This window comes from Strix aluco, chromosome 8 (genome assembly GCF_031877795.1).
Source record: "Strix aluco isolate bStrAlu1 chromosome 8, bStrAlu1.hap1, whole genome shotgun sequence".
NCBI classification, from domain to species: Eukaryota; Metazoa; Chordata; class Aves; order Strigiformes; family Strigidae; genus Strix; species Strix aluco.
In genome coordinates, this window is record NC_133938.1 from 29,242,128 (window position 1) to 29,263,609 (window position 21,482).

General features: G+C 49.9%; 1 protein-coding gene across 4 annotated transcripts; it reads left to right on the top strand.

Annotated features, from left to right (window-relative positions):
- Positions 1 to 4,291: 4,291 nt before the first annotated feature.
- Positions 4,292 to 21,388, top strand: SCYL3 (SCY1 like pseudokinase 3). 4 transcript variants are annotated; one of them, XM_074832896.1, is made up of 14 exons: positions 4,292 to 4,413; positions 8,030 to 8,320; positions 8,844 to 9,029; positions 9,698 to 9,811; positions 10,534 to 10,590; positions 11,340 to 11,442; positions 12,030 to 12,141; positions 12,832 to 12,909; positions 14,616 to 14,755; positions 15,458 to 15,645; positions 16,167 to 16,338; positions 18,153 to 18,296; positions 18,890 to 19,626; positions 20,942 to 21,388. In XM_074832896.1, exons 2-14 carry the CDS (start codon positions 8,156 to 8,158, stop codon positions 21,002 to 21,004), a joined length of 2,259 nt encoding a protein of 752 aa, XP_074688997.1. In that variant the 5' UTR covers positions 4,292 to 4,413; positions 8,030 to 8,155; the 3' UTR covers positions 21,005 to 21,388. The 4 variants fall into 4 exon arrangements, with proteins under 4 accessions (XP_074688997.1, XP_074688998.1, XP_074689001.1 ...); XM_074832897.1 differs by having other exon boundaries at positions 4,296 to 4,413; positions 8,105 to 8,320; XM_074832900.1 differs by lacking the exon at positions 4,292 to 4,413 and having other exon boundaries at positions 8,186 to 8,320; positions 8,926 to 9,029.
- Positions 21,389 to 21,482: the final 94 nt, after the last annotated feature.

The window sequence follows — 21,482 nt, forward strand, 5'->3', positions numbered from 1 at the left end:
AGCAAATGGGTGGGTGTCTGTAATTGTAATTCAGTTGTGACCATGCTGAGAATAAATGGCAGTGGAAAAATCTCTGGCTGCATTTTTAGTATTCAATGTTAGGAGTTTATGAGAAAAGAATAAAAGATCAAGTATTTGTAGCTTTGCCTGGCAGCAGCTAAGAGAAGAACATCATTTATCTGCAAGCAGAGCTTGGTAAAAATTACTCAGCACTTAGTAGCCTGAGGACAGAGCCTGCTAGCCAAGATGAAAACCAGCTGTGCCACTATACTCTCCAAGGCAGGAGAGCGGCTGATTTTTCCTTTAATTACAGTTCCTGAGCCAGAAAGGGGAAAAAAGATATGAGTACATAGACTTTTCAATCTATATCACATTTCCTGTGGGTGTCAGAGGGAGACTGAAGAGTCTGACCTGTAGGGTAACTTTTTAATTATCTGTATTTATGGATTCAGTCCCCGAGTACTGTATCCTGCGTAAAATGGGGCGAGGGTGGATCTGCTTTCTCTTAACAACTTCTACAACTTCTGTCCTTTCCTCCTTTTCCTGGTTTCTCTCCCTGACTTTGTACAGCTCCTCTTTTCTATCTCTACAGCAGCAATCCCTAACCATCCCAGGAGTATCCCCTTTTCCAGTTTGCTGCTAATTAATTAATGAGTTTGGTTAGGCAGGTGTTTTAGATACAACTAGGCTGTAAAGTTAATATAGGCTGAGAAGTTCATATGTCTGTTAGCTGTTACTCAGCCTTTCTGCAGATGTACAGTATAATTTTGGTGAGCAATCTGCTTAATGCAGCAGCCTAAGATCTTGTTTGAAATTATGATTTGTACCACACTAATATTTAGGAGCTTACTAGGGCAACAGAGGGTGGGGAAAAGCAAAAGTAAACAAATACCCTTGGCCTAGAGAGCTTATGACGGGCCGGATTCAAAGTCTTTTAAATATCAGTGTGTGCGTGGATCTGTCTGGTAACAGTTTAACATGTGCCTTTCATTCTGAAATAAGACTGCCATGATTCTGTTTAATTTAATCCACTCTGGATTAAATGAAACAGGAACAAGATGTATCTTCTTCTAGAATAAGCAGGACAAGCTCTGTTTAGATACAAGAGATTTCAAGCCCCTCTGGCAGGTTCTTTAATGGAATTCCTGTGATAGGCCACGGGTGAGCTCAGCTGTGGGCTCTTCATGGGAGAAGGCTGAGAATAGCTACAACCTGCATTCCTTCCATGACCATCCTCAAGAAAAATAAAATAGCAGACTTACTGGTGCAACTGTCAGCCGTTAAAGTTGTTGTGATCTGCTCATTTTTCTTCTTTATGAGGTTAAGGAGAGAGCTCTGAGGCAACACGAGAGGTACAGGCTGGCTGCCTGCACGGGCAGTGGAAGACAGTGCTGCACGCAGGTCACAGGTAGAAGGTGACGTTTGCAACCCGTCTGTCTAGAAACCCACTTGAATGAGAACATGGACTTTTCTGGAATTGGTATGTTGGGGTCCCTGCCCCCTAAAAAGAGAAGCCCATTTCTGTTTTTTAAGAAATGGAGTACTTTAGAAATATCCTTAGCAGCAAAAAGCTACTGTAATGTCGTTGTAACTAACATGACTCTGTGGCAGGAGGACATCATTGGAAGACACGGGCTGCAGTTCTGGTGCTGGGGGCACCACCCCAGCCCCGTTTCCTCCCTCTGCCTTTTCCAAAGGCCCTGTGGCCTGGAAGAGCTGGGGAGCATTACTACAGTGCAGATAGCGACCACACCGGCGTCTGCTGGACAGTGCTCCCCAGCTGCCCCCTTAGCCCTTACAGGCTCTATTCCATTCATGTGCTTTTTGCTCCATCCTCTTCCACAGTTACTAGCTGCCTGTCTCTTCACTATACCAATCTTTTCTTGCCCAATCGACTTAAATAACCAGTTACAAACTTGCTAAGAGCTCTGTAATCCCACTAGTGCCCTGTCTACTCTTTCTTCTTCTGCCCTTGAAAGAGAAGGAGGGGGGTTCACACCTACCTCGTTAGGTCCTGAGTTACCCTCTGGAGGAGCTGCTGTTGGCCGCTCTTAGGAAAGGCAAACTGCAAAGTTTGAAAGCCAGAAGCCTCGCTGGTGGGTGTGCACAGCACCTGGGGCAGCAGGGCCCCGAGCAGGGTGCACCCCTCCGTACCTCTTCAGTTTGTATGAGACAATGGACTCGCGGGGGAAAAGCAGATGAAGGGAAGGAGTGCCTCTCCACAGAGGCCGACCAGCAAAGTAAATACACCATAAACGATGCAGAGCAGCCAGAGTTTCCTTTTTTTTTTTTTTTTTTGTCCTGAGAGCCACAAGAACTACACTGGAGCCTGAAGCTGGAGACAAGTGCTGTGAGTAGAAATCAGTTGTTGCTTATTAAGAATTTTTGTCTTTACTTGCAGTTGTTCAGGTCTTCCAATCCACTGCCTTTCCGCTGCTGCAAACACACACACACACACACAGAGGACGTACAAATCCGTGCTTCTCCAGGCCCTTGAATAAATTGGTGAGGAATGTCCACAGTTCCCCTTATTTTGCACTTTGGGGCATGACTGTCCCATTTGGGCCAGAGACTTCAGAACTTTCTTACTTTTGAAAGAGGGCAGTGGCATATCTGAACTTCATTTTAGTTTCTGTTCCTGTATGCGTTATGTTATCACATAACGTGTGACATACTTTGCCTCACACACTATGTATGACCCATTCGACTTTCCTGCACCCTCCTCCTCCCATCATCTTTCTCCTTTATTTAAAAAGACCCAGATCATCCAGGTGCCAATATATCCCTCTGCCAGAGGAGCAGGCTCCTCCTAGCCCTCTGCCCCTTTGTTAACCCTGACATGCCAGCCTATAGACCGCCCAGCGCACACTCATAGAAGAAAGCCTTCCTCTTCACTTGCCTGAACGGATCGTGAAGCTCACCTGAACGGAGTTTGGGTGTGGATCTGAGGGGATCCCTTTTTCTGTCCGGCTACCTGTGGCTTTGTTGTGCTGAAGGGACTCTAGCATAAACAAGCCACGGGCCAGCAGACCTGTGTCTTTGGGAGTATCTGCACCGCCCATGCTCTGGATGGACTAGAGGGCTTTGCTCGAAAGGGGGGGAAAGCGTATTGCTGAAGAATACGCTCTACAAAGTTCATGCCAGATTTCACAGCACAAAATTTAATGCAAGCTAAACTGGTGGAGTTCAGTTACTAAAGAAAGCTAAGGAGTTAGCACAGCTTAGACCACCATTGTTAAACACGCTGCCGTTGCCATTAAATCTTTGTCTAGACAAGGCCACGGGTGTGGGGTGTGCTGCTGGGCCCTGCTCACTCTAAGCGTTAGGTTCAAAACGATTGAGCAAACCACATCCTCATGCCCTGGCGCTGCATGAAACCGGAATAACATTGGAGATATGAAAATAGTGTGTGAAAAGCCCAGACCTCCCACTGCACTATAGTAATTCCTTTCAACGGTCGTTCTGCTGTCCAAAATACTCACGTGAAATTTCTCCCTGGAGTCACTTTACTCTGCAGCATAGAGAGCAATTAGTTTTAATGGCATTAAATAGATCTCCTTATGATGCACGAGTTACACCACCAAAACAAGGCGCGGGGCTCGGGGCGATGGCGTGGGAGATGTGTTAGACAGACCACCTGCCTCGCGGACGCAGTTTTCACCCTGTCGCCCGCCCTTTATTTAGGCTGGTCGGGAAGCTATTGCCGGATTCCCTCTAGCAGCGGTGTGGGGGCTGAGCCGGGAAACTGTGGAAGGAAATTAGCTCACTAAGTGGAGCCGGGGGACAGGAGGCCGCTGTTCGTTGGAAGGAGGGAGACACCTAGTCCCCAAGCGCCCGAGACCCATAAATCACACAGCAAAGGCGGTTCAGGCGGAGGGTCCGGCCGACGCACCGCGCCTGAGGCACCGAGCGGCAGCAATGGAGGACGGGGCTGGCGGGAGGACAAGCCCGGCCGCTGCTGTGGGGCCTGGACCGCAGCGCAGGCGGGAGCCGCGGGGCTGACCCCAGCACGGGCTGCACACGGGTGGGCTGCGGTTCCCGCCGGTGTTCAGCTGCTGCCGCGATCCCCCAGGGGCTGGCGGACGCGGGCCGGGGGCGGGCTCGCTGCCGGCACGGAACGGCCGCCGAAAGGGCAAGGGCGGCCTGAGGGGGACACTCGCCCACAACCAAAATGGCGGCCGCCGCTTCGCGGGCCGCTCGTTCGTGCAAGGGGACCGCCCGCTTCGCCCCGCCCACCGCCCACCGCCAGGGGGCGCGCAAGGCAGGGGGCGGCGCTCCGCCCGCCCGGCTCGGCGGGGCGGCGCTGCCGGAAGCGGGAGTCGGCGGCCGCGCTGTGAGGGAGGGAGCGGCCGGCGGGGCCGAGGCGGCACCTCCCCCCCCTCCCCCCTCCCGGGCCGGGCCGGCGGGGAGCAGGTGGGGAGGGGGCGCTCGGGGGGGTGACCGGGGCGGGAGGCGGCGGGGAGGGGCAGGTGGCGGGGGGTGACAGGGGCTAATGGCGGAGGCAGGTAGTGGAAGGTGGCAGGGGCTAATGGCGGAGGCCCTTCATGGGGGGCTTGGGGCGGGGGCAGCGGTGAGTGGGGGTGACCAGGGCTCCGCTCCTCCACCCGCCCCGGGGCGGCGGTGACCCCAGCTCCGCTGGCGCCCGGGCAGCCTCCCGCGGGTCCCCGGTGGTGCCCGGCCTGGCGCTGCCTGCGGGACGTGGCATCGCGCCTGGGGCCGGCCGGGCCGGCCGCTTGGGCTGCAGCCGGTGCCACCTTGTCCTGCTGGCGAGCTGCCGCAGGCCGCGCTCAGGACAGGTCCTGCCAGGCCGGCGGGGGAGGTGGTGACACTGCCCTCCCTCCGCGCGGGGGTCTGGAGCTCGCAGGCAGGGTATGCGGTGGAGGCAAAGGCTCGCTTTTTCGGGGGAAAAAAGCAAATACCGCATTGGTGACTGTAGTTGTGTTGAGCGCGCTGTAGGCAGCGGCGTTGCTCGCGGCAGCCGGTGTCATTTCTCGGGGAGCCCCCGTGTTACCACGCGTGCTCTGTCCCTACGCCGGGTGTCCGGGGTTGAACCGCCCTTCAGGAGGTGGGATACAGTCGCGCTTCCTTTCCCAGAGAGGCCATCGCCTATTGCTCGGCCTTCGCGGCGCTGCTTGCGCAGGGCGCCGCCGGACCTTTGCGTTTGCCGTGTTGGGAAGTGTCTGCCTTTGGGAGTGGAGCTCCCGAAACCTCTGGCAGCGGCTTCCAGGAGGCTCTGCTGGCGTGGGAGGTGGTGGGCAGGGCGAGTGGAAAGCCGGGAACTGCCTCGCTCTTAGCAGTGGCGGGACAGAGCTTAGTGTATGTGCTTCAGGTGGACACCTTGTGTGCGGGGTGCTATCACTCGGCAGAGAAGCTCAACTGAAATTCCAACTCGTAACACTGTTTATGGTAGGAAACCCAAATTGTTCTTAATTACCAGTCCTTCTGGCTTTCCCTGCCAGGCTCCTCCGTCTCAGGGTGCACTGTGTGTTACATCTAATGTTCGTGTTTACAATTTATTGAAAATAAGGTATTAAGGGGTTATAATGCGGGTAATGCTCTCAACCCACAAAGCCTAATGTGGTCGTTGCACAGTGTAGTTGTGTGACTGACAGTTTAACATCAGAAGAATTCTTCTGTGGTTTTTGGCCACACCTAGGTGCACACCTTTGCAGTGCTTTTGCCTGCTGCAGTTTCAATAGCCAACATGTTTTGGAGTGCTGTGAAAAAGAAAAGAAACCAAGCGATAGTTTTGTGAAGCTGACATGTTCCTGAAGAGCATGGCTCGTGGTTCCACACGCTGCTCTTGCCGCTTGGTTGTTGGAAGCTGCTCTCTTGGAGGTGCTCGGCGTTTGAAACCGAGAGTTGCTGGGCTCCTCCTGGGAGGCGGTTACCTGGAGCAGGGGTGCTTGTTTGGAGCTGTTGTTGTACAGTAGCACTCGAGTCGATTGCAGTTATCTGAGTTACTCTGATGTTACGATATTTGTGAACTGCAGGGCATCTCTGAAGCCAAATTTGTAACCGGTGAGTATGCTCGTATGTGGAGGAACGCGCAGCACTAGGTCAGTTCAGATACCTTCAGCTGTCCTTCACACAAAATCTGACTGAAAAATAATTACGGTAGAGCTAGCAAACAAAGCAAAGGGGAGAAGAGCAGAGAAGGCAGGTAAATGCGCTGGGCTGTGCCCAGGAGGAGCAGCCGGTGCCATCACACAGGGTGAGCTGGAGAGAGCTCCAGGCACTGCCTGCAGAGGAGCCCTTCCTCTCACAGGGCAGTGTGAATCCTCTTGTGCCAAGGAGTTCGCAAGAAAGTCCTTTTGGAAATGTGTGTAGCTGCTGCACTGTATTTCCTTTTCACCTGTTGGCCCCTCTATGTGGTGTTGGGAAGCCGCAGTTTAGACTTCGATAGCTTTCCCTTTATTTCTTAAAGGTCACATTAAAGCAATCGGCACTGAAAAGGCGCAGATCCATTTGTGACACTAGAGGGGAAGGAAATGATAGCAGGTTCCATGTTCTGTAGTTAATTCAGTGTTAGATTTTAAGTGGATTGGGACACACAAGCTCAATTTTAAAAACCCCACAATTTCAGACTAGCGGTGGTTGTACGCTCTGGAGGGTTAAGGTCTGTTCACATCAAACAGTTCAGAGCTGTCATGTGTTCTGGGTCCCATATCTGATGTGTTCCTAGGGTTCATTCCTCCCAGCGAGAAGCGCGTCTGGAGTTGCAGCTACCTGTTTGTTACAGAACAGTTAGCGAGGGCAATTAAATCATGCGAGCAAGGATTTGTATGAAATCTATTGAAAGGCAGCGTTCTGCTCCTTCCCAGTGCTCTTGTTGACTAGGGGGTTGTGCAACTGGCATATTTGTTTAATAAAAGCATCAGATCATAACATGTTGAAATACAGGACACTTTGAGGAAAGGGTGCAACCATTTAAATAACTAATTCTTAACTGAAGCACTGAAAAGAAGGCAGGAGACCGTAACAGACAAGCTCTCTCCAGCTCTCTCTCTAGAAGCCCCCAGTGCCGCTGTCCTCGGAGCTCCTGGGGCAGCTTGAGCTGGAGATGTGGGAGAGGGGCTGGAGCAGCAGCTTTGCTGGAACAGCTCTGCCAGGGAGCTGAGAGGCTCCCATGTTGTTGCCCTCCTGAAGCCTCAGGTCATGGCTCAAAACAACCACAAAAAAGCAGTTGCAAAAAAAATGCTTGGGGGTGGGCAATTTTTTCCCCCACTTTTCCTGAAAACTGAGGTTTTGCTCTCTCCTTCTCTTGTCACTAAAGACTGTTTGCTAACTTCTGCACACAGACCAGTATTCAGGGTCTCGCCTGTAGCCTGCGATCACAAGCCTGATTACAGAGCATATGCTCGGTCAGTGTTTTCTAAAAGAGCCTCTGCAATCAGCGTGTTTGTTTTACCAGTTTTGTATGCGAGGAAGCAGCACAAAAATCTGTGTCAGCCTCTTCCTGACAGAGGCTGTGGGAGGAAGGAAGGGTTGGCAGGCCGATGAGTATTTATCAGATGGAGAGAAGGTAATTGGGGTGGGGGGGAAATCGTGCTGCTGGGGGAGGTTACCTGACTATAGCTTCACTGAAATCCTCTGTGGCTTGGAGAATTGGGGAACGGCTGCTTTTAAGCAGGGCAGGGGCTCCTTGTGCCCTAAGGCGGTGGCAGTCGCACTTCCTAACTGCTGACTGTGCTTAAGCTGAATTAAACCTCTGGAGTAGGTGTCTGCATGGCTGGGGGTATCAGTGGGTCCTGGGTTGGGTGGATTCTCGGTTCAGTAGCCAGGTCCAGGACTAGTTGTGGACGCTGTACTGTGTCAGAGCTGGTGATGTCTGGTGGTGATGCTGACACAGACACCAGCGCAGTCCTAGCTCCACAGCTAGAGAGCTGCTCGCCTGTTGATCTGAACCCTTTTGTGGGCATTTGGTTTCCTTTGCAAAATAAATGATGGGGATTTTATTCTTGTCCTTAAACTGAAGGAGAGGATACTGGTAGGAGGGGGCTCTTCATGGCTGTTTCATGCTTTGCAGAAAATGCTCTGAAGGCGAACTGGACAGCGCCCGTGGGAGCTAAATCTGTCCAAAAAAATCTTCCTTCACCCAAAGGCCTGTTTGTCATCGAGAGGGAACCTCTACAACGGCCCAACTCTGCAAGTGATGGGCTCGGAGAACAGCGCTTTAAAGAGCTACGCGCTAGAAGAGCCGCCGTTCACGCTGCCAACTGGACACACAATTTATCCAGCCGTGCTACAAGATGGCAAACTTGCTTCGGTCTTTGTGTACAAGCGAGAGAACGAAGATAAGGTTAATAAAGCTGCCAAGGTACTGTAGAGAGTGTGCCTGGGACAGACCTGTCAGAGCTGTCCCTCCTTTGTCTTGGAGGGGTGGGAATCAGTTAATGAGGGCCAAACCCTTGGGGAGTAAGGGTGGGAGAAAAGGTCGAAGTTGACCCCAGCTGCCAACACCCGCCGTGCAGGGGGGAAAAGGGGCAGCTGCGAAGCTCATCGGGCGCCGCACGGTGCGAGCAGTGGCGGGAAGCCATGTTCAGATAGCAATACCTGCGTTCCTTTGCAGAGCCCTGGTCTCTTCCTGCAGATACAAGTCAGAGAGTCTTTCTTGGGTGGATCCTACCTGAAATACCGTGTTTATTCTGTGTAAGACTTCGTATCTAGGTGTGTTATAAAAAGTTCTGCAGTGAGTGAGTGAGTGTGCAGAGTGCTTGGTGAGGAGCAGGGATGGGCTGTCTAAATTCAAGCAGAAAACGTGGCTAAAAGTACAAGGCTAAGCTCTGCAGCCAAAAGAGATGCCTTGGATGAGATTTAACAGATGTCTTTGTTCCTGGAAGCACCTGAAAACCTTGCGCCACCCTTGCCTTCTGCGCTTCCTCTCTTGTACTGTGGAAGCAAATGGGATCCACCTGGTTACAGAACGTGTGAAGCCTTTGGAGGTGGTCCTGGAGACGCTCTCTTCTGCAGAAATCTGCGCAGGGATCTACGACGTGTTGCTGGCGCTCATCTTCCTCCATGACAGGGTAGGTACCACTGGCAGCAGTCATCAGGCTTTGGTGGGAGCCAGACCAAATGTGACAGGAGAGCGTCGTACCTGGGCTTGCCTGGGTGACTGTCTCATTCCTGATTCCTCGCAAAGACAGACACACCCCCCACAGTTCTTTTAGGCTGAAACTGCTAAAATCATTGGCTGCTTTGTAGGAGGAAGGGTAATTGAAAATGCTGTGGGTTTTGGAAGTTGGGGAGCAGTTCTCAATTCGTGAATTGACATCTGCTTGCAGTGCTGCTTACGTTAGGGAAACGGGATTGCTAGGCCTTGGCATTTATTTACAGCTGTTGCCACGTGTCGCAGATTGGTGCCACCGCTCCCCTGTTTTGGCACTGCGTGTTTGTCCAGGACTGCAGTTAAATCCCAGCTCAGACTGTAGTTTTTGGGCTTTGTGTTCATAGTTGGAGGTCTTCTCTGGATTTAACAGTCGTATTGCAAGGGCTGTGACAATTACAGCTTTGTCTGCTCTAAAACCCCAGCCCTTCTGCCTGACACCTGCTAGTCGCCTACAAAATCCCGAAGGACCTGTGGAATTGTGTGCTTTTTGGCAGCTTTTCCTCAGCACTCAGTGCTGATTAAAATTTTACATCTTCATCTATCCCCGAGTCTGTTATCCTTTTTTTTTTTTTTCCTATGTTTTAGGGAAACCTAACGCATAACAATGTCTGTTTATCATCCGTGTTTGTAAGTGAGGATGGGCACTGGAAGCTGGGAGGAATGGAAACAGTGTGTAACTTTGAAGAAGCCACCCCGGAGGTAAGAGCCAAGCAAAGTGCACTCTGATGCCCGGGAGAGGGCTCCTGGCTGCCTATGGAAGCTGGCCACCCATGGATGTGAAGGCCCAAGTCCTTCCAGTTATCTGAATTTACTGTTAAGCATGTTGGCTCACTTCCAGCTCTGACCTGAATCTTTGCTCTAAGGACTGTAACTATAAACTACAATGTCTACACAAACAGAAATTCCCCATTAGCCAAAAAGCAGCTACTTTTCTAAGGGAGTCTGCGGGTTGAAGGGTAGGTTAAGACTGGGGAGAGTGAAAAATCTTTGCTCCTCTGGACCGATTTAAAAACAAACTAAAAAAAAAAAAAAAGCTTTTCGTGTGAAGCAGAAAGATCCAGGCTGAAATGAATCAACAAGGAAAATAATTTAAGTGACTCCTTAGCTTTTCCTGCTGGCATCGTCATTGCTTGTTACTGGTCTTAGCAGAAAAATTGGTGGTTTGATTTCTGCTGCATGCTGTGCAGAGTCATTGCTGCAGCCTGGCACCGTGTTGTAAATGTCTATCGCCTTTTCTCCCAGAGGATCCGCAAATCCTTCACGAACTGTATTGAGTGTCCCTGGCGTGTATCACCTTTCAGAAGGGATCAGGCGGACGCGCAACTGGTGTGCATGGTGGTGCACAACAATGCAAAGAGCATGGCAGTCACACTGACTGCTAAAGCTCGAGGCAGCTCACGTCTCCCCTCTTCTCCTTCCAGTTCCTCTGTCACGTCAGGTCGGTACGAGACCAGTCGTGCATCCCTTGCGAGGAGATGGTGAGTGACATCGCTTGCTGGAGGAGCTTCTTGCTGGCAGCAAATAAAAGTGCGATATTCGGGGAATAGTTTTCATTCACATGTTTTATTTCCTTATGCCTGAATGGGAGGAAGCGGCTATTGGAAAATACCTGAGGTTTACTCTCTTTTTTTTTTTTTTTTTAACCCCCTTCCGTCCCATCCGTGGTTTGGGAATGGTGTGTGGGGCACAGGAAAGTGAAATTCTGAATGAGGAGTGACAGGACAGCAGGTTCTCATAATATTTTTCAAACACTTGGTGTTGCTGCTTTAATGCTTCTAAATCACCAAAGCTTTGCAAGAATTACCGAGTAGTTGCTGAGGCTGCCCATATCCCTGTGGTCACACGGTTGTGTAGCTCTTGTAACAGCCTTTGTTTCCCTTGTTAGTCCCTCTATCTGCTAAGCATCCTATGAGTTGCTAAAGGAGTGCTCTTCCTCTCTCTAATTATCACCTGTTTCCATAGAAAGGCTGAAAGCTGTTGACCTGCAGTTGCTACGTGCATTCATCGGGGAATTGTTTTGTCATGATGTAGTTGCTCCTTTGGGTTATAACTTCCCCAGTGGAGGTTTTTTTAGCATTTTATTCTACTTGTAGAGTACTTAATGGAGCTTTGCTGCTATAAAAAGAATTGGAGAGTATATATGGTGGGGGCGGCAATAGAGACTCATGGAAACTACCAAGTATTTCATAAACTCCTGCTTTGCTGATCTTTTTGGTTTTATTTTCAGTCTGCAGATTTCAAAATTCTGCCCAACAGCTATGGGCACGCAAGGGATGCCTACGCATTTGGAACAATGGTTGAAAATCTCCTGACGGTCCTAAATGATCAGGGTGAGGAATGGCGCATGTTTATTTTGCTGTCGACGGGCCTCTGTAGCTTATTCCTTGTGTGTGTCGAGCCGTTTGCCTTTTGTTGCAGGTGGCAGATGTGCTACAGGTTCGGTGGCCGTTGTTGTTCCTCGTGTTTGCTAAGCTAAAATGCAGACTTCGGCTTCTCCTGTATTCCCCTTTTTCTGCATTTGGAGGTGGTCAGATGTGGCTGGAGGTCACGAGCTCTCCCAGATCCGCTCCGCAGCGCTCGGAGGCTCGCTTGGTCCTGCCCCACCAGCCGCTTCATCGAGGGTTACGGACGTGGGAGCGTGGGTGCCCTGTGCCGCAGCTGAGCAGGGGCTGTCCCCTTCTCACAGGGAGGGAGCGGGAGGCATCTTGGGAGGACAGCAGCACTCCCTGGTGCCCCAATAGCCCAGCAACTTAGGAAGAGAAATGGAAATGTTCTTTTCCCTTCCTTTAGGGACAGATGTGAGCAATTTTGCTATCAACTAGAGCTAAAAATAAGTTTTTGGGAGGGTGGAGGATTCCTGAACATAGCTTGTTTAGTCTTGAGAGGGAAATCTAACTGTAGGTGCTCTGGATTTCAGTTTCAGCAGATATTCTCTCCAGCTTTCAGCAAACCTTGCACTGTACACTGCTGAATCCAGATCCAAAATGTCGTCCGCCACTGTCCAGCTTATTGTCTCACGAGTTCTTCAGGTAAGGAAAGGAATATCCTGCCTCTCTTGGTATGTCTTGATACTGCTTATTTCTGTGTTGCAAATGTGTTAATTTTGTGAAGGTGTGTCACTTATCAGATGGGAAGTGCGGACTTAATCCCTACCTCTTACAGGGATCTTTGTCAAAGAGACTCCCTAAATTAAGAAAGCATTATCAGCCTTCCAGATGAGGTGCTGAGCTGGCAGTGGTGACAGAAGCGTGTCCTTTAGTCACACGCAGTCAGTTGGATCTCACCAAGCTCATGGGAGGTGGTGGGAAACACTCTAGAAAATAAAATCATTAGTGATGCTGCTGGAGCAAAGCAGGCTCCAAGATAATCCACACCGAGCTGTGTCTGCTGTCACCCGAGTGCCTCTCTGGGTGGTGGTGTTAGTGCAGGGTGGCACTTTGTCCTCCTCATCTCACCGAAGGTGGTCAGAGGTGGCTGATGCCGCATTGCCCAGGTCTCCCTGTGAATTCCTGACTTCACAGTGCAGCACTGCGCAGGCGCAGCTTTCGGGTAACTGGTCATCCCTCCGGGCTGGAGTTTGTGGTCCACTGGCATTTGACTTGTGTGCCTCTGTCTGGTTCTCCCTGCTAAGTGAAGGACGGGGATTTGCAGTCTCTTAGTTGTGGGTGGTTTAAGCATCAATAAGGATCACACTTGACAGCCTTCGTTTTTGTGCTTAGGAATGATTTTCTGGAAGTTGTGAATTTTCTGAAGACCTTAACAGTAAAGTCCGAGGAGGAAAAAACTGAATTTTTCAAGTAAGTGAAAGAACTATAATCTGGAAGCTTCTAATTTCAGCAATACTTATGCTGAATGGGACTTGGGGGGGAAACTGGGAAGGCTTGTGGCCGGAGAGGTGGCTTCTCAGGTGGCAGATTTTGATTGCTTTGGCAGAACGTTGTTTGCTCTGTGTTATTTTGGGTACTGCAGCCAAAGTAATGGTCGCATCAGAGAGGAAACTCTTCACTCCCTCCTTTCCTGGTTTCTTGTGAATGGGTTGGTGTTTGGGAGGAGCGGTACCTGCTGGGCTCTGCATCGTTCTGATACTCGCCAGCCTCCGGAGGGAGGCTGTGTGCAGCCCTACGGACAGCAGTGCTTTCACCTGCTCCAGGCCAATTGCTGTCGCTGGAGAAACAGTCAGGGACCAGATTGTAGTGCCATGCGTCACTTCAGGGTGCTTTTCTGAATCCTGTCTGGTTGCTAGCAGCTGGGTTGAACTCTGCAGAGCCCAGAACAGAAGCTTGGCGTCAAGAACAGGAGTACAGGGATATGAAAAGGAAAGAATTTTTCCATTGTCCATGTTCTAATGGAGTTAATGCATTTTGTGGGGCATAATGCTGACATTATTAGCAGAAGTTAAATTATCCAGGTTCTCTTCACCCTGCTTTAGCAGCACTGTCCCATCTCCCACTGCACCATGGCTAAGCAGGAATCACTTGAAAAGCCTGTTCCTGTGCTGTAGCGTGGCCTAACTGCTCGTCTGCTCAAGCTCTGGCAAACAGCTCCTCACTGGAGCCGCCGCGGGCTCCTCTTGCTTCACACAAAGGCTATCTGCTTGCCCCGTTTCAAAATACTCTAAAATATGAGAGAGCTTCTCTTAATGTGCTGGAAAAAAAGAATCTTCCCCTCGCCTCATTCTTAGAAGTAGGTTTATTTTAGATGTGACTTTGCAGAAAAGGGAAATCTAGCACCAGGCACCTCTTGAGGCTGAAAATTTTTTCCATTTAGGCAGATCTTGTAAACTGCTAATGAGTTTTCAGTGAGATGTGTTGGGTGAATTAATCTTGTGGTGCCAGCCCTGTCTGGGTGAAGCTGCTGTCTGTAGTGGGTGTCTCGACTGCAGTAGTGCTGTATCTGCAGGAAATCCTATTGCCATGGCCCCCAAGAAGTTTTCTGTAAGGGAAGCTTCTGTGTAGTCATGGCATTATCTGGGCCTGGAAAAGGGAGAAGCTGATTTCCGTGCCCCCCACCCCACCCCCCCTCCCTCCCCCCCCCCCATATAAAAGAGCTTGGGTGTTCTTACAGAGCTATTGTCCTGCCTGTTTTATACTTCTGTGGTCACCAGCATGTAACACTAATTTGATTTCACTAGTTTGAGACTAAGTGGAGGAGATGAGAGGAGAAAGGGGATCTTAGCAGGAGCATTCTGAATGGTTCCCCCTGTCTCTGTAACAGCAGTGTTTACTGAGGGAGGGAATGAATACTTTGCTTAAAGATATGGCAGTGTTGCCCCTTTTTCAGGCAGAGAGGCTGTTCCGTCTTATCTTTGCCTGAAAGCTGCAGGCAGGAGCTGAGGCTTTCAGGCACCCTCCTAGGTTAGAGTGCATGCTGAGTGGGAGGCTGTAACAGGACACTCGCTAGGAGATGAGGCAGATGCAAAAAGAGGGGACAGTGATATTAAGGGAAACAGTCGTAAATGCACGGAAGGCTGCCTTGATGCTGACTGCTCTCTCCTGGAACGCAGATTCCTGCTGGACAGGGTGGCCAGCTTGTCAGAGGAGCTGATAGCGTCACGGCTGGTGCCTCTTCTACTCAATCAGCTCGTGTTTGCAGAACCTGTAGCTGTCAAGAGTTTTCTTCCTCATCTGCTGGGTCCAAAGAAAGGTGACCTTTAAATACTTTCTCTCTTCACAATTATTACTGACAAGTTTGGAATGAATTCAGAGTAGTCGTTCCACTGAATCGAGGGAATAGCGGTGTTTAACCAGAACAAATGCTGTAGCATACAGAACTGGACAGCTAGGTGTGCTTCCCTGTTTGCAGCACTCTCCCCGGCTCTGCTGATGCTCGGAGAACTAGCAATTGCCTGGGCTTTACGTGTCACCCCACCCTCCCAGCCCAGGCTTTTGAGTGGCTCACTGCCTACCCTTCTTCTCACTTTGCCCCTACCCTGCCAGCCCTTTTTTCTTCTGCCACCGCACTCATTCTCTTGTAAGGGCCCTCAGTCTCTTCTCCTTTCCTCTGTGAGGTGTTCAGCATGGCTTGCTGGATCCCCAGCTCTCTTCCCTGCTGTTTGTCTCCCCTCTCTTAAAAGTGTTTCTGAAATAGCCACTGGTGCTTTCAGCCAAGCAGCAGCTGCCTTGTGACTGACCTTCAGTGCTCAGAGCCCTTGGCGTTGCGCAGTGGACACTGGCACTGCTGCCTCCCTGACATCCCAAGCAAGCCGTGGGGGCAGCTGACAGGGAGTCAGACCTGGCGGAGGGGTGACACTGTAGATCTCAGCTGGGATGGTTTCTCAGTGTGTGGCTTTTGGGCGAGCTGTCTCTCGTTGAAGCAGCCTTTTCCCATCTTCACCTCTCTTCCTAGAGCAAACTGGAGAAAGCCAGACCAGCTGCCTCCTGTCGCCGGCCTTGTTCCAGACACACGTCATTCCTGTGCTGCTCAAGCTATTTGAGGTTCACGAGGAGCACGTTCGAATGGTGCTGCTGTCTCACATTCATGCCTACGCAGAACTGTTCTCTCGGGAGGAATTGAAAAACATCATCTTGCCACAGGTTAAGGACAGCGAAACAATACGTGCTATATCCTAGAATATGGGATTTGTGCTGCTTGGGTTGGTTCTTAGCTTAAAGTTAGGGTCTCGTAGTGCTGGCCACAGACAGTTTGCAACCTTTCTATGCAAGCCCTAATACACCCCGTCCTGATCTGGAGTGCTGGTTTTGTTAAACCCTCTGTCACAGGCACCACTTGCACCAATACCTGTTGGCCTTGATCTCCCAGCAAGAGGCTGTTTCTGTTTCACACCACAGCTGTCAAGGGGGAGGAGTGAGTGGTCCCAGCTCGGGGTGCCTTGGCGTTGGGGTCCAGTGCTCACCGGGCACTGGGATCGGCCACCCTCCTCAGCTTGTGGTACAGTGCAAGGCTGATTTTATGCTATGGAACAATGTCCAGTATCTACCGAGAGCTGTGGGAGATCATAGAAATGAAATGTGCTGCAAATATAACATTTAAAGGGGGAAGAAGTGAAAAAGCAGAATTCCCTGTTCTTGGTAATGTTACGTTGTTCTTGGTGTAGGTATTGCTGGGCCTTCGAGATACCAGCGACTCTATCGTTGCGATAACGCTGCACAGCTTAGCAGTTCTCGTCTCCCTCCTTGGACCTGAAGTAGTTGTAGGTGGAGAAAGAACGAAGATTTTCAAAAGCTCTGCACCAAGTTTCATGAAAACTGCTGATCTCTCCCCAGAAGGTAAATGATACAGTCAGAGCACGCTCGGGATTCTCGCCCATTCTGTCCAAGCAGCATAGGCAGAATTTCTTGGATGATTAATCTGTTGCTGTTGACAGGTTAGAATTGAAGTTTAGCTTTTTTCTATTAAATTAGGTGCTGTTTGCAGATACAGAAATGATACCAGAAGAAGAGTTATATAGAAGTATTTTAAATGTAGGAAATATGTGTAAAAAAGTTTAAATCTTATCTTCATTTAAGAACCTCTAAGTAAAGGAGATTAAGTGTGTGTGTTTGGTGCAAAAACTATACTGCCCTTCTAAAGGACTTACGTACTTATCCAGATAGTTGTTTAATATTCCCTCTGTCCTTCATGTTTTTAAAAATAGTAAATCTCATCCTCTTCCCCCAATTTCTATTCATAGATTGGAAAAGAAATACGAACTTCCCTATTTTCTCAGCTCTCAGGAGGCTTTTCAGCTAATCCAAACGAAGACAGTAGCCCCTGCACGTGCTAGATCACTTGGAACCAAGTGTACTAAGGGAAAGCTTTTCTGGATATTGAAACTGAGAATGCTTATAACTGGAGGGAACAATCGGCATTTGTTCTACTTTAGACATATAGATACCAAATGAAACGCACAAGAGATCGATTTAAATATAAATACTTTCTTCCTGATTATGTGTGTACTGACAGCTACCCCCCTTTATTAAAATCTGTGGATGGCTTGTGGCATTATTTTTCTTCACATTATTTTAGTAGACTATAGTAAATAAACCCCTTTGGGTTGCATGCTAAAACCAGGTTTGTTTTTCAGAATATATTTAAAATTACACCTGATTTAACTATTGACAAAGAACAAAAAACCCACCTTTGTCCTCAACAGTGAGTGACAACCTGCAAAAAACAGTACCAGAGGTTGAACACGTGAGGGTTAATAAGCTGTTTTCGTGAGCCCCTGAAAGGATGTACCTTTTCTTGAGGGCCCTCTGGGGCGGGGGGTGCTGCGTGCTCACTGCAGCCCTTTCTGGAGCGCCAGGCTGCGCATCTCTGCACTGATAACGCCGAGCCTCGGTGGGCCCGGCTGGCTGGCAGCACTGCTGGAAGCCATGGCAGTGCTGGCCCAAGCCATGCTGTGCTGGGGTGGCGGCAACAGGGCCTCGGCCAGCCGAGGCCAGGGAATCACTGCCACAATTCCTCCAAATGAACAGGAACTAGGCGCCTGCCAAGCTGTCATGGCTGGCCCAGGGGAACAAAGCAGCCCGGAGCAGCTTCAAAGCGTGGCCTTGACCGCCTGCCACCCCACCTCACCTTGGGTTGGTACGAGGGGCTGCCCACAGCCTCTGGGGTACAGACTCCTGGTCCTGGAAGTGGCTTTGCTCATGCCCAGGCATGAGAGGGTTTGTGTAGTGGCGTGAGTTTGCTTATGCTTTCAATTGTTGTGACTACCAGTGCTGTGCTTTTGTACAAGAGGCAGGTACTGGGGGATCTGTGATGCCAGGCGGTACAGGAGCTGGGCTTTTGCATCCAGCCAGGGGGCTGACAGCAGTTTTTAAGCATCTGTTCCGATCACAGTTTGTTCATTGTGTATTTCCTGAAAGAACGTATCAGCAGAAACTGCCCATTTACAGTTGCCCAAACTTTGTCCTGGCAAAAGCTGCAGCTGGCAGGAACAGAGGAGTATTGTGTGACGTGCAGCTGTTGGATTGCTGCGCCAGTCTTCGTTCAGTACTGCCTGCCAGTGTCGCAAATAACAACGCTGCGGGCAGCTTCAACTAAGACTGACAACACACCTTGGGGAATTGCTGTCCTTTCTTGTCTTTTGTCCCTGCAGACTCCCCCAGTCATGTTTTAAGCAATCGGAGAAATCAAACCTCTCGGCCCTTGAAGAACAATTCTAGTGTGTTCCCCATCTCTGGGAATGTGCCTGTCAGGAAGCCTTCTGTGCGACAAGACAATCCACTGGCTTTAAAGACAGGTAAAACTTTGCACTGGCTCTTCCCTTCTAGAAATTGTGTCCTACAAATGAAATGCTGGAAAAGACATTAATTTTCCCCATGTGCTGATCTGAAAGAGAGTGGGTGAATCAAGGAAGGTAACAGTGAAGGAACAAGAGCGTGACCCTTGACTTCCTAGGGAATAGTTATTTGGGAATCTGACAGGCACAGACTGCTGGCCAGCCAGCCTTGGATTTGTTTCCTTACAGCACGTTCTCTGCTGTGCTTTTTCAGCCCTCCCCCAGCTTGGCAGATACACTAGATTTCTAGATTCTCTGGCCTCAGAAGCTGACTCAGTTCACTTCCCTGGCCTTCTTTCAGTCACCTGTTGCTCATCAACAGTCAGCTTTTATTGCCCCAGGGCTCCGAGATGAACACCCCTCCTTTGCAAGCAGGAGGGTGGCTGTGCTTTCTAACAGGCAAGGAGCTTAGCGCTGAAGCATCTTTGCAGCCAGTGTTACAGCTTATTTCCATGCCAGGTGCTACCTGTGCTGCCAAAGAGTTAGAAGCACAACTCCAGCTCTACACTCACTCTCTTGAAATAAGGATGTAACACCACCTTTGTCTTTCACAGGAGAGCAAGACACTCAGTCCTCCCTGAATGGGATTCCGGGAAGCATTACTACGCTTGGGAGCAGCAGGAGCTCCTTGACTACCTCCGAAAAGGCAGCAGAGGAGTGGCCAGATTGGAGTGAGCCAGAGGAGACAGACACTGAGAAAACTGTGAACATTCAAATTCAGCCTCAAGAGCCACAGGGCAGCATGGGACCGTATTTTGCTGAACATGATGTAGATGAGAAGCCTTGGGATGATGTTGAGCCCAGCAGCCCTAGTCCTGAACTGTCCTCAGGAAACTGCCTCACTGTGACACAAGCTGATGCAGTTGAAATGCCAAGGCCTCTGCCAGGTACCCATCAACTGAGCAAAGAATTCAGAAGTCTCAGACTGAGTCCCCCCACAAAGTCCTGCCCTGGCAACAGCTGGAGCAATGACAAGTGGGACCACCAGGAACAGCTGGGAGAAACTGTGCTGCCAAAAATGACCTTTCAGGAGAGGTTGAAGTCTTCATCGGAGTCTGGCCTAGGAGAAGAATTCACGATCAAAGTGAAGAGGAAACCTGTGCAAGACCCTGAGCTGGACTGGTTTGCTGACATGATCCCAGACATTAAACCTCCTTCAGCTATCTTGATTTTACCTGAAGCAAGGACAGAAGTGGTTGTTCCCAGTCACTCTGGTGTTGCGTCCAGCAGAGAAGGTGCCTCACAGAATGTGCTGTTTTCATCCAAATTTGCAGCAGCTGATGTCATTGAGGTAAGAGGCCACAGGCAGTGAGGTTTAAATGACTGCATGTTTGAGAGGATCCTAAGGCATGCACACAGCACAACACAGGGTTGTAGCACCAGCCGGCTCCTTCATCAGGGGGTGGATAACCTGAGGGGGTATCACAGCACACAACTGTACAGTTGAGTCTTTACCTGCGGCCTTAAGATGCTGAGCTCTGAATGATGCATCTTGTCAGGCAGCAGGTAACGCAGCAGGCCCTTAACACATATCTCTTGCTGCTGTAGTAAGAAACAGGGAGGGAACAGACTTAACTTGTACACTACTAAAGGCACTGAGGAGTTTTAACTCCAGCTTTTAATTTGTGCTGCTGTATCCAGGAAGCAAAGACCCTACACTATGTTAGGGAGAGTCACGGTTTGTCAGACAGGTAAAACAAGGCTGGATCCTGGCTGCTGAGCAGGTGTGGCCCCAGGCACAAACAGAACAAGGCTTTTGGGCACAGAGGATACTCAGGACTCAGTGTTGCTCCTGGCTCTTCTAGGAAAACCTAATAGTGTTATAAATAAAGGACCAGGAACCCAGAACCTCTGGATTAAAGATTTTTGGGTGCTTTGTTTTCATGAAAACATAGCTGAGACATTTCTCCATTTCAGAGAACCAGGGGGGTTATAAAAGTGCCTTTGTAAATAAGCAGGTAAATCCCTGTAGCTCCCTCACAGAGACTCTGGAGACAGCTTCTGTTTCCTAGGAGGGGAGGTAGTGCTCCCAGGCAACTCCATTAGGGAATAGTGTTGATTTCAAGTTGTTTTGCTAACTGAGCCCCAAGAGAGCTACCACAGGGGTAGCAGGTAGCACAGGGAGAGGAACCTCAACTGTAAACCGAAGTTGTTTACAACATTTGAAAAAAGCAGACTGTTGTGATACCAACCCTGTGCGGTCAGTGCTGCAGAGCAGCAGAAGAGCTGGGTCAGGGGACAGGTGAGATCAAAGGTGTAGTGGTAGGATACAGCAGGACAACAGCTGTTTCCTATGCGGAAAGAAATCATCTAGTTTATAGCATTCTGATCTTAATGGGAAATGGGTTTGGTACAAGCATTTAATTTTAGAAAAAAATGTAAGATGCTCTTGTCTTCAGGATGTTTCCTTTAGTAGTTAAAAGTTCCTTAAGACAGAAAGCTGCAAATATTGGCACTTCATTTTTGGTCTTATGAGGGGCTTTCAGCATTCTGGATGAATGTCTTGCTCTGCCATCACAAGCTGCTCAGGCCTGGTTCCTGGGGCTGTGCTAAGGACAGAAGTACAGTACATGTGCCTTAATGCTGATAATTTTACATGATTCTAGGCTGAAGCTGCAGGCTGGGGTGAAGAAGACGAGTTGAACTGGGAAGATGATGCTAACTGGTAATGGGACTGAAAGAGCCAAAGGCAATTTATGGTGTGTTGGATTCTGTAAGAGAAGTCACTGCTTCCCCAATACAGTGGATAAGTACCTCAGCACTGCTTTTGCCAGAAGGCAGGTGCTTGCTGCAGCAGCCAGCAAGATCCCGTGGGGCCTGATCTCTTGCAATGGATGCTCCTTTCCAGTCTGTGCCAAAAACCGCAGGGGTGAGGCCTGCGCTCAAGCAATACGCCCAGCCGTGGTGCGTGCCACTGCTGCCGGAAAGAGGAACAGCACGACGGGGGTGCTGGTGCTGACGTGCTGCTGGAGGCCCAGCCTGGTGTAAGCGATTGTTCCAGAACTCATCCCTGCTCTGAAAAACTGATGACAATAAATGAAAGTCACACTCTGTTCCTTGGTTAATGTGCCTTTTTCTTTTTTTTTTTTCCTTTTCCAGAAAAGTAAAGCCCTTAGAAATGGCTCCTTTTAACTTTTTATCTAAGAT

Bases quoted from the DNA above. Each gene is read 5' to 3' on its own strand.
- SCYL3 (XM_074832896.1), top strand. From the start codon at position 8,156: ATGGGCTCGGAGAACAGCGCTTTAAAGAGCTACGCGCTAGAAGAGCCG. The intron at 8,321-8,843 runs GTACTGTAGAGA...TGTTCCTGGAAG, and splicing joins AGGTTAATAAAGCTGCCAAG to CACCTGAAAACCTTGCGCCA. The intron at 14,756-15,457 runs GTGACCTTTAAA...CTCTCTTCCTAG, and splicing joins TCTGCTGGGTCCAAAGAAAG to AGCAAACTGGAGAAAGCCAG.